The 25,329-nt window shown below is 33.9% G+C and overlaps 1 protein-coding gene and 1 long non-coding RNA gene across 3 annotated transcripts; one reads left to right on the top strand and one right to left on the bottom strand.

Moving 5' to 3' along the window:
- The first annotated feature begins 1,903 nt into the window (after positions 1-1,903).
- Positions 1,904-21,686, top strand: LOC125676986 (uncharacterized). Of its 2 annotated transcripts, none has more exons than XM_048914891.2 (11): positions 1,904-2,626; positions 3,994-4,115; positions 6,286-6,423; positions 6,753-6,893; positions 7,332-7,429; positions 7,733-7,874; positions 14,046-14,110; positions 14,200-14,234; positions 14,762-14,806; positions 15,060-15,164; positions 16,701-21,686. In XM_048914891.2, the coding sequence occupies exons 2-11, from the start codon at positions 4,009-4,011 to the stop codon at positions 17,004-17,006; spliced, it is 1,182 nt and encodes a 393-aa protein (XP_048770848.2). In that variant the 5' UTR covers positions 1,904-2,626; positions 3,994-4,008; the 3' UTR covers positions 17,007-21,686. The 2 variants fall into 2 exon arrangements, with proteins under 2 accessions (XP_048770848.2, XP_048770847.2); XM_048914890.2 differs by having other exon boundaries at positions 1,905-2,626; positions 3,982-4,115.
- On the bottom strand, positions 11,865-12,276 carry LOC130053400 (uncharacterized). The gene is made up of 2 exons (XR_008801975.1): positions 12,187-12,276; positions 11,865-12,072 (listed from the first exon to the last, which is right to left on the bottom strand). It is a non-coding gene; the product is annotated as an uncharacterized LOC130053400 (long non-coding RNA).
- Positions 21,687-25,329: the final 3,643 nt, after the last annotated feature.

Genomic DNA, 25,329 nt, shown 5'->3' with positions numbered 1-25,329 from the left:
AAAAATCCAAGTATAGACTACCTTTGGCTTCTTCAAATAACGTATCTAAAACTCTCAATGGAACAGAATAAGTTTTGTGCAAATATGATGTGGACTTAATTGTCTGATGACGTAAGGCAAAAGTGAATCAAGCGTGTCATCATTTATACTTGGTCTAGATATCCACAGTTCTCATTTCTTTACGACTGCAGTTTGTTCAAACCATCACCCCTCCACCAGACCTGGATGGGTCAAAATTATACGTTTTTGAAGTTTTACGGAATATTTTTTAAAGATCCTTATTTCAAACATCGAAGCAGGCTCCTGACAAACAAGTTGATGGTGCAGGGGTTTCATCAGTCTTGTTAAAGTCAGCATTTCGCAAATTCTATGGTCGTTATAACGATCTAGTTTGCCCATACAACCTATCATTGGGTCAAATGCTGTCTGATGTGTTTCATGCCGATTGTTAGGCCGTTCTTGTCACACTGATTTTGACTACGGATAACTCCGTTTACCTGATTAAGATAGAGGGCTCACGGAGGGTGTGACCAGTCGACAGGGGATGCTTACTCCTCCTAGACACCTGATCCCACCTCTGGTATAGCCAGTGGTTCGTATTTGCCTGACTCTATTTTGTTTTGCTTATCAGAGTTATGGGATTGATCACTGTTCGTTGTCTTCACCTTTCATCATCCGGATATATTTATTACAGTCACATATAATCATTGAGATTCGTAGTAAAAGAAAAACAAGTTCAAAGCATGACCTCAGAAGGGGCAGAGTAGGATTATTATATTATAACCCTATTCATTCTCGGGGTTTGGCCGATTCAATGACCTAACTACATGTATAACTATGAAATCAGCTGATCGATCCTGATTTCTTTCGTCATGATATGCTGACAGATTGTATAAAAATGTGTAACATGTTTCTGAATTATTTTTCATGGATTATTATGATAATGTGAAAAACAGGAAAATTAAAAAGAATGTTTAAAAATGATTCTGATCCTTGCTCAAGATACTAGATTTAACCACAAATACTAGCATAATAGAAATACAAGAAAAGTAATTATGTTAGTCTGCCATGAAGTAAAGATACAGTCGTCCCCATCATCGTCAGCATCATCATTAATAGGAGTCATGGTCATCTCATCATACCTTTATACCGATAATATTGGTAACAATACGGCAATTTCTACAATTCGTACGATTCAAAACTGGCTAAAACTTCATTAAATCTCGGCGAATTCACAATTAATCACACTCAAATCAACGAAAATTCGTACTGCCTGTTTCTACTGCCACATTTGTAACTTGGCGGTAACTTGACTTTCGGATCATTGTTTCTCTAATGAAATTACTATATGGTCAAATTTGGTTTACTAAATACAGATGAAAAAGTTAAGATAACAAACAGTGATAAATCCCATCAATCCTATAAAGATTACAAAATTAAAAGTATGGCAAACACGGACCCAGGACATACCAGAAGTGGGATCAGGTGCTTGTAAGGACAATGCATCCCTTCATGCAATCTGAAATATTTGTAATCAGATTGCACCCCCGGTTTACCGGTCACACATTGTTAAGGAATTAAGCCGGCTTCACTATTCAATTGTAGCTAGGTAATTACAAATTAGAATATGCATAATCAATTAACTAAAGTAAAACTTTCATTCAAGGACGTGACTAAAAAGACAGCGCCCCCCCCCCCCCCCCACCCCACCCCCCCCCCCCCCCCTTCAGAAGTGGGAGGACACACTCATAAGAATTTGTGAAATTGTGAAATCCCTCTTAGAACTATGCCCAAAATCAAAATTTATGAAGAAAATTATATATGTAGTAAATTCTTCGAAAAATGCCGCATTTGTGTCTAAAAGGGTAAATGACGGGTAGGCCTATGTTTAGTTATAAACGCTAGTACCATTTTCTAGAGACGAGCTTTCAAGATGGATCATGATTTGTTTTGGGGTGTTTTTTTTATGCATTGATATATTTGATGGCTAACTTTCTGTTCATCATGCAGTGTAATTGTATTTGTTTTCCTTTGACATATGCTTCTGGGATTTGGGTCTTTGTTAATGTGCATTCTTATTCTCCTCTGTGGGCCCAAACTGCATGTTGAATAAATATTCTATTCTGTTAAGACTATTGCCTCTTCCTACCCTGTCCTTACTTGTCAGAGATTTATTTATTTATTTTTTTATTTATTTATTTGTTTGTTTGTTTTATTCGTAAGGCTGATATGTTCCTCAAATTTTCTTCACGTGGCTACGTCAGTTTCTCTCCTCCTATATTATCTAGATCCGCTCCTGAACAGTTTATGCACGCAGCGCTACCTTTCGGCAAGCCCACAAAGAGGCATAACTTTACTTTTACTTCCGGAAAATGACATTGAGTGCAACCACAATATTTTGGTTTTCGTTCAGGGATCTTGTCTATCGTTAGGTTTTCATGTCTCAATGACGAAGTAAATTTGTCTCTTAATGAACAGCCATATTTTAGATAATGTAATTTGTGAAACGAAAGTTGAAACATTCATTATTTTCATTTGGAAGACGCTTACAATCAAAAAGGAGTAACGCTATTACATGACCGGATGTTTACATAAATTTACCAGCTAAAAAAAATTTCCAGGCCAGGTAATTCATATTTTTTTTAAAATTATTATTTGCATACCCCCATACCGTTTAGATAATAAAAACAAGGTCATATGTCCATTGAATGTATACTACCGGAAGGTTACGATTCTTCATGTCTCGGCTACAGTGCTTTACACAGCTGTTGCAGAACATTTTCCAAAGACTTTATGGAGCTTGAGAATTAATTGCATGATTCAGCTGCAAGCAAGAGTCAAGGGAGATCTCTGTGCAAAAAATGGAAACATCACAGCATGAGTTATGGCAGCAACCACCCCACGACCCCCGGGCAAAATTTTTCTAGTCTGATACATGAACTGAGGCTTGGAAACACCAGCGCCAAGCTGAATCTCACCCAAGTTTGCATCTTCCTCAATCAAGGTTTTCTGATCTATTCCACTGCACATGGAGCAGAGCGGGTCAGAAAATCTTGACTTGGGAAGATGCCCTGTTAGGAACCTCATATTTCTTGTAGTACTATGGCCTGAATCAGTGTAGACTTTTGTTATCATTTTGTCTTAGAACTCACCTTCTGTTGTTTTTTAATTTATCTTTTTTTTTTAGGAGTTGGAATCGATTGAATTTGTGAATTTTTTTAAAGATTTTTAAAATGGAAATTTTGTAAAGTTATATATTTGCTTTTATTATCTTAAAACTCTTGGACTACACATTAAATAGAAAAATAAATGTAATTTATAGAGGTTGCAATTAAATTACTATCCAGGCCATCTCCAAGTTGATTGTAGATGAAAATAACATCTTGGCAGTGATTGTAATTTAATGCATAAAATCACTTGTTTACTCCACTTCCCAATTATATGTAGGAGGGGGGGGGGGGGGGTACACTAATTACGCTGTCACGTAATAAACACGTAAATTTCCCCCATGTGTATAGTTATTGATACTTGATATGATGTATAATATATTATTTTCAGTTATCACATATCCCCACACCCCCCCCCCCCCCCCTTCACACTCATAATAACATGTAATTAACCCCCAGGGTAAATAACTTCTTTTACAGTGAAGGGAATGATAATGAAACTGAGGTGTCTTGTTTGGACATCGTGATTGTATAAACAGTAGTTTCCAATCCCAGGTGTTTAGATGAAATTAAATCTGTCTATTTTTCATTGTCAATGACCTGGTACATTTATACAATTATTGTGTCATTTATTGGAAATAACTTCAGCCTTTGATATTATTTCAAAAATAATTGCAAACTTTAAATGAAATGTATATATCTTGAAGTGTACTTAAAAAGTGTGTGCACAGTATGTTATCTTAATCCTGAACAAGGATTATGATAACAAGGAAGGGGTGAATGATTTCTAGACATTTTCTTTCTACACTGACAATTTTCCACATAGTTAGAATTGATCAGCATGATGGGGTCTGTAGGAAACTCATCGATGTCAAACAACACTACTCCGAGTAAAGACATCATCATGGCTGGCTGTTTTATCAATTTCAACACAGTAGCTTGCATAAGGTGAGTTAATTTAGTATATAAAGAGAGAGATTTTTCAACCAGTGAATCACATGGTGGAAAAAGGATTTGTTTACATGCTGACCATTTCATATCTTCATTAGCCAAGGGTTTACAATCCGCTCCGCTTCTCTGCAGCCCTTGGCTGCATTAGCTCAATTTTCATATCATGGTGTAACATTACATGCTATCTGATTAGATGCAAGGGACTTGGCCTGCATCCAATCATATGCAGGAAATTGTTAACACGAAAACCGTGCTAACACAGCCAAGGGTTGTAGAGAAGTGGAGCGGATTGTAAATCCTTGGCTAGCGAAGATGACCATTTCACAGCATGAAGAAAATTGAAGTGTACCTGTTTGTATGTGCACCTTTTTGTAGGTTTTATTGCTGCTCATCATATAATGTCAGTCTTCAAAGTTCCTGTTACAAGGCATATTGAATTGTAAACATGTAGTTTTTAGGAACATGCTTTCCAAAATAACAGGTCCCTCAATACCAGTATTATACGAGGAAAGCTTGAATCTTTGATCTTCATGTTCTGTGTCATTCAGACATGTACCAGGGTAAACAAACAAGTTGTAACAACCTTTTGTCACACGATTTGCGACACTGTTTATGGAAGGATTCTAAAATGACAAGGTGGGAAGTACGATTTGCGACACTGTTAAGGGTAGGATTCTGACATGACAAAGTGGGGAGTGCACCCTGGGTGACCAATGAGACAATATTATCAGACCAAAAAGGGGTATTTCAGTTTCATTCTAAATCATGCAAAACAGCACTGATAATTGGTGACTTTTTAAGGTGAAAAAACATGCTTAATGTGATCTGTATATGAACTGTGTTGTAGGTAAGTATCAGTTCACAGTCCACTCTCTGTGTTTATATCAAGCCCGCCCACTACCGTATAAATTGCATGCTGATCTGCAGTATTCAGTGGGTATAATGCAATCTACTTAAAATTAGGTCCTATGATCCACTCATCTACTAACACTACACATAGCCTATGCATAGCGATAGTAGATGAGCGGATCATAGGATCTAATTTTAATTAGATTGGATATAATGCAGAATTCATTGCTGAGAGAACAGATTTATGGATGCAATCTGTAACAGCATTACTGGGTGTGAATTTCAAAGAAAACATGCTTTTATGCTTACACATGTATACACCTTTTAAGCATGTTTAATCTCATGGGTGTATGTATCGGGATTAGTTGTGTGTGTAAACATGATTAACAAAATGCTGTAGTCAGAGGCTAGTATACATAACGAAGACTTAATTTGGGTCCTCACAAAAATGGGAAAAATTTTAATGTACATATGTACATATAAACTCTTTTTAAAACACATATTCACATTTCCATTCTTATGTGATTTTGGATAAAAGCATTTTTCTATAGGTATTAAGTCTATTAACAATTAAATCAGGAAGTTGCGCATACATTCATCAAAGTAAAACAAAAGAGTAAATGTTGATAGTATTAAAATAAGATGATTTAGGGTACTAGTTACAAAGTAGATGCTATGATCTTCTAACTTAGTTCACTTACAGGCATGATTTTTATCGCTTAGGTTTCGATGTGAATGCCTGTGAGTTCATTAAGTTGTGGTTTTGCTTGTACTGTTTGACAATTCTCCTATGTAGGTATGTTCTTGTAGTGCCTACAAACCCTAGCAACACTTGATAATTACTCTGTTGTCTGTCTGTCTGTCTGTCACACCTTGAAACATTGTAACTTTATGAGACAGGACTTTGTTATTAAGGTTAGAGGTCATTGTGTTTGTCAGTTGATAGGCTTCATGTTTACTTGTTTTAGTGGATTCGTATTATTGCACCTTTGGTGATGAGATAAAGCACTGATTGAAGATTGTATTAAATTACAAAATCTTTTATTTTTTATCCATGATCATACATAGAAACCCTTAATTATGATTACACAAAATAGTTCATAAATTTTGATAGCATGGTATTTTAAATGCACTAAAATAAGTACACATGATGGATGCAAGTGACACACGCTTCTTTTAATGCTTTGTTATTAGAAACTTCTATAATGTTAGTCTCTGCTCAGATACAAGAAATTACGGATCTCGTCAATGGTGAAAAATCTCACCATGAATTGGGACATCAAACTTTTTTAAGTCTTTATTTTTGTTTCTCTTGAAGGAGCTCCATTTTGACTTTCCTGGCTGTTGTAACGGGGCTGGTGTGTATCCTGAAGGTGGTTCGACTCCACTTGATGCACCACCCGGCGTGGCACCAGTACGTTATCTTCTACACGGCCTCACTGGAGTGCACCATTGCGTAAGTCAGGGCTAAGTCTAAGCAGCTATGTTTAAGTAAATTGTATTAACATCCCCAAACTGTCTGTTGTTCTCAGCTTCTAGATATAGAAATCTCCATTAAACTCCATACATCTATTGTTATCACAAATGCATTTTCTTGATGTCCCTGTAGCAAAACAGAGTGAAAATAACTTGCAAGTTCACACTTCTCTACTGATCAGTGAAAAATAAGTTGTACTTGAATGGCTATTAACAAGGATTAATATATGGAGATTTGTGAGTGTTTGATGTGATTGATGGGCAGTTTTATGAAACAATGTTTTATAAAAGATTGGGTTGTATATTTAGAGGTGTACATTGGGTGTTGGTCCAGTATGCCCAGATGGACTTTGTTCTACAATACCTGAAGCTCATCCAGTTCCTGGTCATGTGTCACTTTTACTGGACGCTGGCCACTAGAGCTTTGAGACGGGAGAGACTCACTAAATGGTAGGTACAGGCTTCCTCTTTCAAGGAAATTCATAAATTATTGGAAAAGATGTATCATAGTCAGTTTCCTAAAACTGAAGCTAGTTCAAATCCTGTTCTATAATTGCCTGTACATATGCATGAATACATGATTAAGCAATTTGTGCAAAAAAATCAGTCTGATTAAAACCAGACTTTCAATCTCATTCCTTCCTTTTCATTGAGCGGACATAGAAAAAAGGGGGGAGTGACATTGAAGTTCTCATCTTAATCGGACTGTGCAAAAAATGTACATTTCTCAAGTTATCAATTTCTACATGAAGCAAGTTTAAGCAACATGCATAAGCCCACAAACTGTAAAAACAACTGTTCACAAAGCATTTAAGATTTTGGAAAAAGTTATGGCTGTTTTTTGTCTCACTGTATTAACTCTTAATTAAGTATCCTTTGATGTTTCAGGTTCTTGATTCCGTTTTTGACTCTGGTGTGTGTGTACTTCACTGTTATAGCCACCCTGGGAATTGTCAATGTAGAACCTCCCATCACCGAATGTTTACGTGAGTGTTACAGTTTACAAGGTGGTGAGAAAGTTTACAAATTGAAATTAGGTTCATGTTGTCCATTCAGCATGCCATTCAGTTTCTAGGAATTTTGACGAAATACAACCAACATCATGCTTTAAATCTTAAAACTGCAAGTAAGTGAAGAAGAAAAAAACCCTCGGTATATGACTGCCAGAGTTGTTGATTTTGGTCAATTTGTTTTTAATAAATCTATTTCTGAAGGGTGTTAGTCAATTTTACCACGATATTTTCTTGTTGCATGTGTAGAATAAATAATGTGTTGGGATAAAATTTCAGAGCCCTACTGGTTGGAGCTCTCAGGAGCCGAGTTTGCCACCGTCCAGCTCTTCATGGTGGCTGGCTTCTATATCACTCGTCGTCTGAACGAGATCAGCACTCTCGATTCTGTCAGGTGGTCACAAAAGAGAGACCTCTGGTGGTAAGTTGGAGTGCACACATCAAATTGATTCATAATTTACACCATATTCTTCATCGCTACATCACCATTGAAAATGAAGGAAATCATTTTAAAAACAATATAAGGAAAATTCATAATAAATATGAATATGGGAATTAGAATTAACAGGCCCATAGAAACACTGGATATACAGCAGCTTTTATTCTGACCTTAAACAGAATATGAGAATTCCAAATATGAAAGATAGAATATCATTCTTGCATTATTTTCTTAGATGCAATATGATAATGTACACAATTTCTCTAATGTGGTGACTTAGTGGTTCATGACCAAGAGGTTGTGGGTTCTAGTCCCATTCGTTCCTTGACCAGGTCAAACCTAAGTCACTACGTAGTTAGTGACTACTCCTTTTAAAGACGCTCAGCATTTAGATGTGAGAGTTGTGAGGCTTTCAGATGACACATTAAAAATTGAGATTGTGTGTCACAGCTGGCGTTGGCACGATAAAGAACCCTCAATGCTATGACCATGAGTGACATCTATAAGTCTAAAAAAAAATATAGGAAGACAAAATCATCAGGAATTGGCAATAAATATGTCAAATCAGCAGAAAATGTCTATTCACGAATCATTGCCATCCTGTCAGTAATTCCTTCGATGTGCATTGACCTTGGAGGTCATCAGTTCAGAAAAATGCAAAAAAGACGCACTGCACACGTGTCAGATATATAAACAATTTAACATGCCAATCTTGTAGCAAATTCACTATATAAATTCCGTTTGAGTGGCATTTTGCATTATTTACTCACTTTCTTACTGTCACTCATGACATGATGTAATATTTTAAAACAAACGAAACGAGTAGTTACTCACATCAGTTTCCATCTTTGTATGTGACTTCAGTCTCAGTAAACTGATCAGTCATTGTTCCCATATACGTGTGTACAACACAATGGCGGTTTATTGTAGGTATGATCTTTCAAAATATTCCTGTGAGGGTGTTTATTTATGCTGCATTTCTCTTCAGATCTTGGGGATTACATTGGTGTTAATTGATGCATAATTGGATATGTATTTGAAAAATACTGTCAGGTACAGCTTGTATTTTTAGCTTTCTTATATTTGTTTAGAATCGAGTTCACGTCATTATCTCCAGAGTCTAGGAAAGGAGCACACTGGGAGTCCCAAGTATTACAAAGAAATATTAATATTTTGTTTTTAGAAAGAGGAAATATATTAATTTTTTATTAGAAATAGATATGAATAAGGAAACATACTTAATAAATAGGATGTTGTTTAAAGTTTCTTCAAAGTGTAGCCTCTATTGTCCAGGAAGGAGTCACAATGAACACATATTGCATAATTTTTATGCCCCCATAATAGCCGTGTTTCGAGTTACTCCGGAACACAGTGTTTATTCTGTGTTTAGTCACGCCGCGTCAAAAATGTTCCACAGGGTTACTTCCGGTTTATCGTTGTTTACCAACAGTCGACACTTCGTGTATTAGGCCTAGGCTTAATTTTGTCGATCATCATGAAATTGAAATACACATTTAATAGTTTGGGGTGTATGCGGTACATATTTGTTTATGAGCGTTTGATAAGCTACTATTGATCTACAAAATACAACGAAAGACTTCGTCAAGAACAGAAGAAGACGATACATGTCGTGTAACTCACACAAGGCCCAGCTGTCTAGTAACCGGAGGGGTAAAGGAAAAGAACGTATTAATCTCACTGAAACCTGTCAAACAGGTAAAATGAAAATTATGACGACATTTTATATACATGTATATATATATTTACTATATATATGATTAAACAAAACACAATGTGCACTGCTTCATAAAGCAGGCATTAGGTCCAGTACAGTCTAGGGCCTATGTGAAATAGAATTTACGTTACCAAATCAGGGCGAAAATGGGCATAAACATGTAACATATATAACCAGGTCCATTCCAAAGACTATTTCTATCTACGTAGCTATTAATAGCTACCTAGGTATTTAAAGCTACTTAAAGTAGCTACTTTTACATGTTTTTAAAGATTTAAATAAATAATAATTAAGGCAAATCTTTTAAACAGGTCAGTCGTTTTATGTATCATGTTGTGCATGTGCATGACAAAATTCGGAGTGTAAATTCAAATACTTTACGAGGGTGGAAAATGTAGAAGAAATTGCATGAAAAATCGACTCAAAAACTTTTAATGTAAGAGTGCATGAATGTTAACTTTAAAATTAATAAAGATTTGTAAAACATTCTAGACTTCTTATCATGTATCTTTGATCCTAAGTTCCTAGAGAATGGAAGTGGGTGCAGTTATTGATGCAAATTTGAAAGTAATCATTTTTTGTCCAATATTTTTGTGGTATTCATTTAGTGTCAGTATAAGTGAATCAAGAAATTTGGTACACACCATGTTGCGCCGTTCCTGCGTTTGGCCACGAAATGCAAGTAAAGGAAAACGTAGGTAAAAATAGCTACCTGGAGTAGGTTTAAATACCTAGGTAGCTATAAGTAGCTACATAGGTAGAAATAGTCTTTGGACTGGACCTGATAATTATTGATATAAAATTTAGATAATGACAATACACAGTGAAAAGTAATAGATTAGCTATAATATTATAGGTATTTGAAATGGCTTTATTATTTAAAGCTAGTTTAGATTGAATTAGACTGGGTTTCTTAGTGCAATGATATAGCCATATGTGGGTAAGGATAAAATTATCTACTTGGGTATAGTCAATATGCTGTCTAATTTGAAAATAATTATTTATCAACTAATACTTGTGTTACAAATTAAATCTTTGGAGTTTGACTTTTAATGATATACTCATGTAATTGGAAGAATTTTTAGCATGACTATTTATTGTTGTAGTCATTTTATTTACTTTTCACAATCCAGTAGGTATTTGTGATTACTGCTCATATTTATATCACTGAACAAAATATATATCTGATCATGATTAAGGTAATATTATTCCTTTCAGCAACATAATTTCAATTATGTGCTCATAGACTGGTCCAGCACAATCTCTAGTATACTTAGCTATATAAATATGCTAATCAAGCTATATAGCTTTTTAAAGCTAATTGAAATTGCTTGATATAACTATTTCAAATCTTCTATCAAATATATTTTTAAAGCATAAAAATTAAATTTCTAAGTGAAAATATTTCATCCTTGTAATTGAAACAACACACTGTAAACAAAAAAAGCTTCTTAAACTATGTACCTTAGGAAGAATTTTGATTCAAAATTGTCAAATGTTTAGGATTATTAAGTTGTTACAGATTCCACATTGTAAAGTCATCATAAACTTATCAAAGCTTCGACACACACAAAGTAGTGGACAGTTATCAATACAAAAGAAATTCTCTTTTCATGAAAATTCTTAAAATGACATATGATCTATACCTAGAATAGTGTTGTGGTTAGTTCAAAGTACATGTATATTGTTATGTGTCATTGCACTTAAGAAATTTAATCGAAACTAGCTTAATGAAGCTGTTTGAAATAGCTTTATAAAACTATATAGCTAAATATAGAGATTGTGCTGGGCCTGATAGATATAGCAATGCAGAGGAAATCCATCATATGCATCAAAAGTTTGAAAAAGGTGAATTGACTTAAATATATATTTATGAACAAAATTGAAAAAAAAAAGAAATTAGGAAGAATCTTTTGTGTTCATTTAAAACATGTTGGGTAGATTTTGAAGTTGTTTAACTCGGCTTTATACATGATGTCAGATCTCTGAATGCAAGCAAGCTCTCATATGACTACAATGTATAGGGGAAATCAGATATATGTACAATAAATATGGTAAGCTTTATTGATAAAAATCATGAAAACTCATACATTCACAGTTTTGATATGAATTACTTCATGTATTTCCAAATAAGTTAAAAAAAAATATACATGTATGTACAGTGAACAGTATTTTTAACAAATACATGAATTATAATTTCAGCATTATTATTTTTTTTTTTTTTTTTTTTTTACATCTTTGCTTCTCAAATTGACAAAAGTCTATTATCAATATTGTGGCATCCCTCCTCTTTTTCAGGTATATGGGAACAGGATCATTTTCCATGCCTTTCACTTGAGGTCTTCAGTTTCATCATTAATCATCTGAATGTTGGTATGCCAAACTCTCATGATGTCATGCCATTACTGGATATTCCTTAACACTGGTTTATTTAAGCCACGCTACCTATAACATTGCCAAAATATTAGACTGAAAATTTTCAAATACACAAGATTTGAAGCAGCAAGAGAAAAGAATTACATATGTATAACACACAAAAAAGAAGAAATTAATTCTCACCTGGCTGATATGAACTTTTTACTCCTTTTTAGCTCCCTTTCACTGCATACCAGCCAATAACTAGCAGTCATTATATGCAGACCTGTGTATATATATGTTGAATGAAATATGAATGAAAATTGTTGTTCTTTGTTATTCTTTTTAAAATATATATATACTCAATAGTATATTTCCTTACACAGTACTGAATCAAAGGGGTAGGAGAGCAAATACATAATATATAACCTGGCTCATGTTCAGCTGGTTCCATTCTTGTATATAAGTGGTTTGAGTGGAAATGTACATATCTGATGTACATGTACATGCAAAGTACCTTGATTGCACAGGCAATATGCATCACTTGTGTTCGAATTTACTATTAAAGAGTACTCTTTAATAGTAAATTCGACCCCAAGCGATGCATATTGCCTGTGCTTGATTGGTATTAAAAGTTGGAGAAAAGATCAATGTTCTTTGATATAATTCAAAATTTTGCAGTGAATGAACCATCGGTATGGAGCTTGAATAAATGATCATGCAAATTCTAGTATAGATCCGTAGGGATATATTATCTGGTGTTCTCATATTTTATTTAATTGGCAGATATATATACCCCCCCCCCCCCTCTCACTCCCTTGTGAAATTGCTTCGTAATTTTTATGAGCCTGAACCATAAGTTCATAATTGAAATTCTCTATTTAATGTCACATGAACACCGTTGTAAAATACATACACTGCTCAGATGTGGATGAGGGTACAAGTATACCTATTCTTAAGATTGACAAGATTTTGCACAGTCAATATTATATTTTTAAGAGTCAGTACAAACCTCTTGGTTTTCCTAAAAGTTAATATAAGGAAACTGGTTAGAACAATGATGTTTCTTTTTTGGTTCAGCTTTCACGGAATGTAATAATCGCACACAATTTCGGCTGCTCGTGGTTTTCTACACAAATGACGCCATCGTTTCCTCTGCGTGAACGCTTTTCCCGGGTTTGGGAAAAGGTAAACTTTGACATCTTCCCAAGTAAATATATATCCCTTGCTATCCTTTATCTGATTTGCGACAGTTTGTGCCGCAAAATCTATATTTTGTCAAAAACAATTTTGTTACCAGTGTAAACAAAATTAACCGGAAGTACCCCTGTGGAACATTTTGCTCATATCACGTGACCGGCGTGGCTAAATACGAAAAATCCCGGGTGTTCCGGAGGAACTCGAAACACGGCTATTGGAGATTCAAGTTAGTCTGTTTGTCATCAAAAACTTAAACCTTGGCCAGAACTTTTGAATGGATAGTGATTGGGCTTTCATATTTCACATGTGTATTCCTTGTGACAAGACTTTTCATTCATATAAACATTTTTTACCATGTGACCTTCCCCTTGGAATTTTACCTACTTTTGAGAAACTTTAACCTTGCCCATAACATTTGAATGGGTGGTGATAGGGCTTTCATATTTCACATATATATATAATTTCTTCGAGTGCCATAATTTCTTTGCTGCCAAATGGGGACATCAGTGTTACACAAACACATCTTATTTTTAATAGAAAGATCTAATTTTAATGAGAGCGTTGCTCTCTGTAACCTGGTGATCTTTAAATGGATCTATTGGTAGATTATATGAAAACAAAACATGAAAATATGTTTTTTAAACAAATGGTCCTAAAGAATGAAACTAGCAACAATCATTTTGTTGCAACAAATTGTTCAAGAATGGCTCCTCTGACTAGGAAAAGGATAAAAATGAAGGATAAATATTGGGAACTGCTGCTCAGGTGATCGATGTGGCCCATGGGTCTCGTGTTTTTTGCAGGGATGTTTCTGATGTGTCTGGTTGTTTTCTATATTTTGATTGTTGATTTTTTTTTTTCAGTATTATCATCGTTTTTGAAATATCAGCTTTCATCGGATTCATTTATGATCTGACACTCCAGATACGTAAGTAGATTTCTAAGTACCTTACAAGTTTGTGAAATTAGATTTCAATTTCGTTATTCAAACTATTTAAAAAATATTTTGTTGTTCAGTTGGAGATGAATCCAATGGTTGTGGATACATATTTGTGAGTACAACTACAGCTACTTAATGTTCTGGATATCATTAAGGATGATGCCGTGTTTACATCATCATTCACTTCATCCTACAATACGAAAAAAATCAAAGTTGAAAATACAATATAGATGCATAGATTTATAAGCATGTCCAAATGGCTGAAGAATATCTTATTGAAAGATAACAAAGATGAATGAGAGTTTATAGAGATGTGTGATGTGAACAGTCAATATAAGAGTGTTTGTAGAGATGTGTGATGTGAACAGTCAATATAAGAGTGTTTGTAGAGATGTGTGATGTGAACAGTCAATATAAGAGTGTTTGTAGAGATGTGTGATGTGAACAGTCAATATAAGAGTGTTTGTAGAGATGTGTGATGTGAACAGTCAATATAAGAGTGTTTGTAGAGATGTGTGATGTGAACAGTCAATATAAGAGTATATATAGAGATGTGTGATGTGAACAGTCAATATAAGAGTGTTTGTAGAGATGTACATTGTATGGCGTGGACATGATGTAGTGTATTTCTACTTTTAGGGTGGGAGAGAAGAGCTCTTTTCCTCAATATTTCTGGTCTTTATGGTAAGAAGATGATTATAAAACCATACTTTTTATTTCAATAGTTTTAAATAAGGTCAATATTCAAAAGATATATAGAAAGCTTAGTCTTTACTTGCAATGAAGCTATCAGGATCTGTTTGGGGGTTAACATTAAATGTGTCTTTTCACAACAATTGATCCTGACTTTAAAAAGATTTATTCTTTATATTTGTTGATTGAGAGATTGATAAACATGTTTCTGATTTGCCTATTTAAATGTAATGATGTTGTTTAGGTCCTGAAGCTTTTGCTGCCAATCTGGGTCATGTTATTTGTGTTTCAAGCCACTCCAGTTGTGACTGAGCCCGAGGATTTGGTTCCAGCCCTCAGCGAGGACGCGGTAAGTGTTAACTAGCAGTTTGATACCAAGTTGTGGTGAATGCGAGTACTGTAAACCAAATTTTTTTTACACGCGAAAATTTTTGCCAGAATAGCAAGAACCAAATCAACGCGAATATTTCTCGCTGCGAACCAGTCCATAAATGTCTCTTGTATTTGTTTAAGATAATTTAATTTGCAGAAGTTGGTTACTGTGAACCAGTTCATCTCTGGTAAAGCGTGATATAAAGTAGTCACAAACAAAAGGTGGTTTACAGTATTTGAGTTGGTTTTATGATGAGGTGTCCTCTTCCTTGTTTCCATTCAAGGTACTCTAGATCAATAATGTTTTTAATGGATTAGGGGATTTAGTGCAGGTTTTACGTACCATTTTTCTCATACTAAGTACTACAGCAGAAATATGAGCAAACATGTCAGATCCAAAGATGCTATTGAGAGAACACAAAACTGAACGTTTACATTATTTGACCTGTTATTTATATCTCGGGGAAACTCCAATTTTCTTTTGATAAACTTCCACTTCGAGTTACATCGTGAATATTCTGAACATTATGGCACTGTAAGTTATGCTGTATTTCAAATATTTCATGTCATGGCCCACTCTTCATTCAGGAGAAGGTAGAAATACACCTCCCATATAGCCCTGATGCTTTACATTTAAATAAATACAATTATCTTTACCGTATATACTCGCCTATAAGTCGGATTTTTGGGAGTCAATTTTTTATCCAAAACTCTATGTCCGACTTATAGGCGCGTCCTAAGAAGATTGGTATTTTTCTGGGCGGCGTAATGTAGTGTTTTTTAAACAACTCCGACGATTATCATGGACTACCACACAAATGATTATTGCTCACAAATATCTAGACATGTTGTATTGTTTATGTATTTTAAAATTATGTATAAAGTACAAGTATTTACATATTTTTATCTAGTTAAAAATTATTTACATACCGGTAACTAATACTTTCAATTCAACTAATCTGTAGTTTTTTGTTAAAATTGAATTACGAACCCGATTTGATATTAAAATATTCATATGTATACCAGCTGAAATATATTCCATAAAAGATTGAATATTGTGAACAGATAATTTAGATCATCATTCTTGACTCTTTAAAACTCTATTGTTGATACAATGAATTATACCAGAATCCCACAATAACAGTTTTCGTGAGGCGTGTGCCACTAAGTAAACACGGTGTCAGGTACTGGAATTAGGAGACCATAATTGCTTAGGTAAACAAGGGATCATCGTCCATAATAGATCAAGGGTCGCGTTTAAACCCTAAACAGATATGGCTTGGATATTGAGCACCTCATAATTATTAATTTCTCAAAATATTTTTTGAAACATAGGTAAAACACTAGAGCATTGACTTGAAATTGTCAACCGATTCTGACAAAAATTTGTACCAACTTATAAGCGGGTCAATGGCAAATTCCTGCAAAACAACCTTAAAAAATACAACCGACTTATAGGCGGACCGACTTATAGGCGAGTATATACGGTAATCTGTTCTTTATGAATTGTCAGAATTCCCTGTTTGGGGGTGTGGATGACCACCAATACAGACAGCTGTACCATCCGTCTGAAGACTACAACAGTTTCAGAGACAATTCGCCCTCCCCGAACCGTCCCTCCATGAACATCACCAAGAGTAGCTCTTCCAACCTGGACCCAATCAGGGAAGAGGGATCATCTAACATGGACCAAAACAGGACTGTCGTCAGGGGCAACATCCAGTCTCGACAAGGAACGGAGGCCATCGCTTCAGCACGTCCACCCGTAGACGACGAAAGGGAAACTCCACCTAGTCAAAGAGGAAAGTTCTATATATAGAAATTTGTGAACTGTAATGATGCAAATACCTGCATAGTATCACAAAACTTTTTTTCTTTGAGATGTAAGAATTCTCTCAGTGTTGCAATATTGATCAGTTTTATTTTTTACACATATATACTTTTGTTAAAAGGTAAGTGGAATGGATGTTTGTCGCCTCATCTGTGAATTTTTGGCATGTGTAGATAATTTACATGTTGAGAGAAATTATGAAAGTCAGCACATGGATTATTGATATTTTTCATTGTCCCAGTGAGTGTACATACCCTATATATATAACATTGATCTATAGCTAGGTATGAGGATCCACAGAGTGTATTGTATTTTATAGCAGTATTCAAATCTATGTTGTGATGAAATATAACTAAAGCATGTTCCCATGTTATTTTCAAATATAGCTTTTTAAAAAAGTGATTTCAGAAGCATTTTCTAAACATCTGTTATTTTTATAAAGCAAACTCGCATTGTGTGCAAATGAACATTTAAGAAACCTTTAGAGTTGTACTTAATCTTCCATTTGTTACAATAACTATTTTATTTTTTATTTGCCACAGTTTCACCATTTTCGGGGGGGATTTTGCAGTTTTTGGGGCACTAAGGCTTAACCAATACTTTGAAGGAAAAATGACTTGATATAATTTGTGAATCACAATTCTACAAGATAGTCGTTTTATCTTGTTACCAATTACATTTAGTTTCACTAACAACCAATTACATTTAGTTTCAGTAACAAGTGGAAAAGGTTATGACATGTATTGTAATTGTAATACCATTTATAAACCTTATAAAGGTCATATGTGACATTTTTGCCATTTTTTTTCTAAATCTTTTTCTCTTGTCTTCTCGATATGAATTGTTGTTGTATGATTTCTGATATACGTTTTAGTTTTGTATTGTAGTAATATTACTATAGTTTGTATAGCAGCCTGATCATCTCAGTGGTTAGATCATTTAACTAGTAATGCAAGAGTCCCAGGTTCAATCTCTGATTAATCCAAAGATTTTTTTCTCCCCTTCTTTGCTGCAATAACTTAGTAATGTTCATATATATAACCTTCTGTAATACATAAGAGTTGACTTTACATTTTTACTTGCAACACCTGGTAATATTTCCAAGCTTTTTTTTTTTTTTTTTTTGGTAGAAACAAAAAAGGCGCAGGGGTTTTGTACTTGAAATGTCATGAAAAATCGTATATAAGACAAAAAATGCTAGTGAATTATACTTTTTTAAAAATGATCATGAAAAATTACATATTATTGAAAAACGTCGCATATGACCTTAAAAAGGATTAATGATGCCATAACAGAAACTTTACATAGATTCGCAATACATAGCGGTATAGAACTTTTTAGTTCACAGCTTTAGAATGCACAAAAGTTTGGTGGTAACAGTTTATTTTCACTCTTTTTTTAAATTCACAGACCCCCCCCCCCCCCCCTCCTTCATATTTTCACTGTCATGTAAATTTCACAAAATATAAAGTGGCATGCTGTGTCTAAAAGCACAGAATTATATCAAGATTGGCTTTTTCCCAAATTCCAAACATCATGTGTGTCATTGTGTGAAATTTTGTTGTTTGAGGTGTTTATTATATTGAAGTAATACTGACCTTATGACATGTTTTGCAGTAATAAAAACATGATCATTATAATGTTATATATACTCTTTTGCATACAACTATAATTTCAGCATCATTTCTTTTGCTCAATATTTCAATAATGGTATTCACTTAATGCCCAATGCTTAGCTTTAATGATTTTTATGTGCATATGTCAAGAAAACTTTTCAATCTCATGTTCATTTAATTGGGTGATTGTTATATCAACTTTTTATAGAGGTATTCTGTTTGGATTCACCTTTATTTTGTGGACAATTTTATTTTCTAGAATGATATATTTATGCAACTAGTACGCTGTGTTTAATGATATACGACTGCGTATTTCGTGTTTTATACGACTGCATATTTCGTGTTTTGTACGACTACGTATTTCGTGTTTTATACAACTGTGTATTTCGTGTGATATACGACTGCGTATTTTGTGTTTTATACGACTGCATATTTCGTATGATATACGACTGCGTATTTCGTGTTTTATATGACTGCATATTTCGTATGATATACGACTGCGTATTTCGTGTATTATACGACTGCGTATTTCATGCTTTATAAGACTGCGTATTTCGTGTTTTATACGACTGCGTATGTTGTGTTTGCTTGCGTTGAAATGTTTTCATCTACTATCCTGTAACTTTCTACTCTCAATGAAAGGTTAGGCTACTTTGAATTATGTAGGACAGCTTTAATGTAAAAAAGAAAAAGAAATCTCTTCTCTCTTTCCCAACTTTAATGCTGATTTATTGTGCTGCATCGGGAATATGATGTAATACATGTATATTGTTTTCTTATCTTATTTTTCTGGAATTAACTTCTTGATGTAACAGGTACAGTCTTGGCGCAGTGCTTTCAGGAAGAATTGTTTAGTTTACATACATGTAGTTGTTACTTTATGTGTTTAATGTTTTGAATCTTACTCCTCAATGCTGGATTATTTTTTCAATGTTAATCACTTGTTAACATGTCTCCCATTTTGTCACTTTAATTCCAAAGAAAGGAATAAGGAAGGGTTGTTTTTGGAGAGCAAGGATGCTCAAGAATTTTAGTGATGAGGGCTTCTGGGGATGTTTTGTCCTTAATCACTAAAGAAAAATAATGATATGTAATTTTGAGACACGGTTCTATCATAATTGTATAAATCTTGGTATTTTTATTATTGTGTTATTTTTACTGCTTATTATTGCTCTTTGTTGCTATGGAAAAAAATTTCAATAGAATTTTATTTTCTCGATATTTGACACAGGTAGTTCATTTGGTAGATACATGAATGTGTATGTCAAAGGAATTTTGCAGTAGTTAACATGTAGTGTTGGAATGTCTAGAAAACTATCTGACAAAATATGTGTTGATATATAGGTTGAGAAAAGTGTCTTTCTTTTCTCAACCTGACAAAATATGTGTTGATATATAGGCTGAGAAAAGTGTCTTTCTTGGACGTCTCCTTATGAGTGAAAAATTCTCGAGCGAGACGTTAAGCGAGATGCAATCAATCAACAATCTTTCTTGGATTTATGTACTGCGTGTAGCTGTATGTAAAGCAAATGTTACCCCAGTCCCAAAAGTACAATTACGAAGCTTTCTTTATACAGTAGCAGAGTCTCGAAAATATGATATCTCGAAATGGCATGTTGAGTTTCCGTGAAGTATGTTGTCGTTATTTTATTTCAATGTTAATATTTTCAGTTTTATTGTACTAATATTTCATTTTAACAAATATTAAATTTATCAAGATTTATCTAGAATATTCAAGTCCCTATTTTGTGTTCAAAATTCACACATTTAGAAATATATTATGTACATAGTTTTTCCAATATTTAAGAAATGTAGATTTAAGTTTTATGCTTTATGATATTACATTTCGATGTGGGAGTCTTTCATGTTCTTTGTTCAAAGATAGTGCAAAGAAATGTTTAAAAAGTATATTTCACGTACTATATATTCTTTCAGTGTGTTACTATAAACCAGCTCTTATTCGCAACAGCTTTCTTTTGCTATTTAACAGAGATAAACTGGTTTTGCGGCAACTAATTTTCATTACGGAGATAGTAAGAGAGATTAAAGGACTGGTTCATGGTGAGAAATATTCACAAGAACAATGTTCTTGCAAACCCTACAAACATTTCTTCCACAGGAACAAAATTGGTTTACAGTAATGGTTACAGGATTCCAAAAGCAATTTTAAATGTTTCGAGACTGTTGGCTCTGGGGTTGTTGTTTTTTTTTATTTTCTTGGATTAATGTACATATTTGGGGTTTACATTGTTGTTTGATTAATGTGTACAGCTGTGTTTCTTCTCCAGTGAAATGTGAAACACAGGTACAAGTGTTGAAAATATTTTGTCCAAACATGGAAATATTTTTTATTGTCAATATATCAGAGGTTATTTTCCCCTGTTTCCTCTTGTTGTTAAATCACTGCGTAATGCAAGGTTCATCATGATTATGTACAAAAGGTGATAGTTAGATCAGAGCTCTTTTAATGATAGAAAATACATGTAATACTCAAACGGAAAAATTTTGTGTTTGAAATTTTTTGTGCTTTAAAAAAGCACACATTTATTTTTAGCCATTTAGATATTTGCTGATTTAATGGAGTGACATTAGAACATTTTTTTAATGAAATAATGATGTATTTATTTTGGAGTTTAAGTTGACAAAAATGAGCTTCCCACATAAATAAACCCTGTTCTATAATATGTGCTAGTTAGTTATATAGTTAGCAAGGAGAGGTACATTGTTACATTGTATAAATCACTAAAACAGAAAAAAACACATAAACTTTATAATTTTTTAAAACGTATTTGAGCAGTGAGTGGATCATGTGCTTTTGCTGGCTTTGTCTTTCATGTCTCTGCTTTAATACCCTACATTCTAAATTTAGACATTTTGCTTGTTTGTTTTTTTTCCCAGTGCTACACACATACATGTTATATACAATGGTAAGTGTACTGCAATACAACAGAATGATAATTTATGTATATCCTTCTTTTATTACGAATTTTATTGTTACCTAGTCTGATATTAGTAACTAGGATTAACGTAAATGAATACATTTTTCACAATACTTCGTAGTTTTTAGTTCTGTATTAGCGAGTTGTCCCTCTTTTAACACTGATGTCATACAATGTTGTAAACCATTTTAAAACCTTCACTGGGATATGAAGTCACGTGATAAAATCCTTGTGTTTTCAATTTATTTGACCATATGCCCGCCTCACTTCTTAACCTAGTGAAGACTTTAAAATGGTTGTTTACAATATTAAGCATTGGATACGAAGAAATGGCGTAGCCTCGCTGTACAAGATGACGATGCAATGACTCAGATACAAACAGTATTTGCCTAGTATCTAATTTACGATTTTCATATTTTATCTGAAAATTTCTGTCTTCGTCAATCTAGAATAGCGTGTTTGGTGACTCGTATTCCACCATGACCAAGTTAATCGTTTTCCTGTGGATTTTTTTTATCGCGAAAATATCTTTCCTTTTTAAGCATCTGATACCCGGTTGTATGATTTTATCTGATCGATGTCCCTTTTACCGTTATGAACGTTCGTCTCCCCAAAACTTCATTGGAAACCAGCCGCGGTACCTCTGAAAGAGTGTTAGCTTCGTAACTGGGAGGTGGGTTCGATCCCCGCTCGTGCCATACCTAAGACGTTAAAATAGGTAGTGATTGCTCCTTCACCAAACGCTCGGCATGTAGAAGTGAGAATCATTAGTCTTTCGGAGATGACCTTGAAACAGAGGTATCTGGTCGCGGCAGGCGTTGGTACGATAAAGAACCCTCACTGCTACGACTCTGAGCGCTAAGCGTAGGTCTATATTTGTGGTACTTCACCTACAACTGGTGACGTCTCAGTATGTTTATGTAACAAAGGAATACCACGAATGAATATGCATTCAAATTAAAGAAGATAGAATGTTGAACTTTATGAGGGCTGATATGTTGTATGCATATGACATTATGCAGCACATCAAATGGGACGTTTGCTTTTAAGTAGGTATATCTATCAAAATGGAGAAACATCCGCAAAGTTCTCAGTTTCCTCCGAATATTTCACGAATACCGTTATTTATTTCCACCTTGAAATTTTAATTATTTTACTAACTTGCTGTAAAAAAAAAAAAAAAAAAAAAAAAAAAAAGTGTTGGCTCCTATGCATTTAACAATAAACGTAAGCTCAAATTGGGCCTTTAATTAACTGTGATACTTTAACCGACTAATTAACTGAGGAAGTATTTTGGGAAGAGAGAAAATGTTTTGCATGAATTGGGATTGCAAAGTGTCACGTGATTATCAAGGGGCAATAACTCCAACTGCCATAAATCATAATCTGCATGGCAATATAAAGTGAAACCGGACATCCCATTATCAAAATTGACAATAATTTTTTAGTTTACAAAAATTCTGTTGAATACTGGCAAAAAGATATCATTCTCTGTAATTTGAATGTTAGTAATCAACTATCAGATTACTTTGAAAGTGAAGGTCAATGATTGCAATATTATTTTTCTAAATCCACCTCGAGGCAAACAAATCTTATAAATATGAAGATTCGTTTTATCTTCAGTCTTGAAACGTCAAACTCGCTGAGGGCTTTATCGTGTACAGGGATCTTTCATAATTCCATGCAATGATATTAGATATCATTTCAAATCAATTTTAAAGGAAAGGAAAAATTGGGTGTTTTTGACGTTTGGTGGTGAATAATTTGAAGCTAAAATATCGTCTGATATCGAAACATGTTAAGATTAGAATATCGGTTACATGTATATGTTATTATACAGCCTGATCTATAATATGATGTAAAACTTTTATACATCTCCCTATGTATAACGATCTGAAATGCATGTAGCAGGTTGGTAAAGGGAGATTACTTTGGCAAGCGTAGAACAATGTTTACCCTGCAACCCCTTTTTGATATTTCCATACTGCAAACTACAACATTTGTAGAGGTAAAAGAAATGCAGTCGGCGTTTAATTCTTATTATTATGTACACTAAACAATGTTGAGCTTGGATATCAGAAAGCCATTTTGTTAATCATTGATGTTCAAGACAGCAGCTATTTCATGGCTGTTCATCAGAACACGAGGAAATTTTTAGGAAATTTAAAGAACTAGTTTCAATAACCATCTATTTTGGCCCTAATTCAGGCCGCAATTTTAAAGTAAAACGAAAACAGCAAAACAGTGAATTTGTTATTCAGAAGGTACTAGGATATATTATTTTTAAAAAAAAACATTCAGTCAGAAACCATGAATTTATAATTAGTGCACGTCACAAATACTTACATTCCAACCATTTTCTCTCGGACAGCCAAAAAATCTACTTCATTCAGAAGTTGCTTGGGTGCATACATGCAGTATAGACAACCACAATCCAACAAAGGCAGATCATATCACCATATTGCAAATGCATGGTAATAGTTTTGGTCAATGATTTATGACACGTCATTTCTCTTGGAAACATTGCATAAAAAGTTAGCAGTTTTCCAGGAAAATGTTGCCCACTTTGTGATGTCATATTCGTAAACATGAATCAATTGCAGTGAAAATGGATTTTTTTTTTCGTTTCACAGTATTGAAACATACAAACATTTCTGATATTTCAAAGAAATTTTTAAAAAACCATTTCAAAATACAGAGCTGCACATAGCTTTTCTCGCTCCTAGTCCTTTGAAAAATACAAAGATACATTTTTTAAAAACTCTAGTAAACATTATGTAAATGTAATCATCAAATATCTAATATTTGACATCTATGCAAATTTCGATAATGCGCTAACGCACGTTATTCAATGTGTCTGCACTACGGCTGATGTTATTATTAGCACAATAATTGATAACTTCCCTGTATTTAACTCTACTGTCACCTGAGCTGTACTTACAGATACACTGCATACTCCATTATAACTCGCATTTACACGGCCCGGTTAAGTTGGTTACGTAGTTCAATCGAAGTAGGCATGGATATCAGAAACATTGAATATTTTAAATGAGTTGCACATTTATTTATTGAAATGTTTGCAACGACACCATAAACATTTTCCAAAAATTTTCTTTATGAGTTAAACAAAAATTGGTTGAAATGGCGATGTTCTCTAATTTGTTTTTTATACGTTCCAAATCATTTTTACTCTTTGAAATGTCAAGAAAATGAGTGAATCGAACCACGTTTTACAATGAGACAATCAAATCAAATATTTCGATAATTTTATGAAGTACAGGTATATCAGACTTTCAATAAAATGAATGTTTATTTAGTATGTGGAAAAAAATAGATAAAGTTACATGAGGAATATGTATCGGTTCCAGATATAACAACGTTCTCTTTGTTTGTAAGGCTCATTATTACAACTGTATTTTAAACGAACTTGGTTTTAATTCCACATTTGGTGACCCAACTTATACTCAAAGTTCCTTTTTCCAAAGACGAAACTCTTCAAAACAACGTTTCGTTTTTCAACATATTTGATATTACAGTCAAAGGAACGAATATATATAAATTACCGTACCTCTACTGGATTCCAGAACTTCATAAAAACAAACACAGATACACAAGAGCTTGTTCTGCGTATGGTCAGTTTTTAAATCGATGCACGCTACTGACAAACAAGTTGATGGTACAGGGGTTTCAATTGTCTCGTTTAAAGTCAGCATTTCGCAAATTCTATGGTCGTTATAACGATCTAGTTTGTCAATA

This window comes from Ostrea edulis, chromosome 3 (genome assembly GCF_947568905.1).
Source record: "Ostrea edulis chromosome 3, xbOstEdul1.1, whole genome shotgun sequence".
NCBI lineage: Eukaryota > Metazoa > Mollusca > Bivalvia > Ostreida > Ostreidae > Ostrea > Ostrea edulis.
This window is presented reverse-complemented; position numbering and strand designations above follow the sequence as displayed.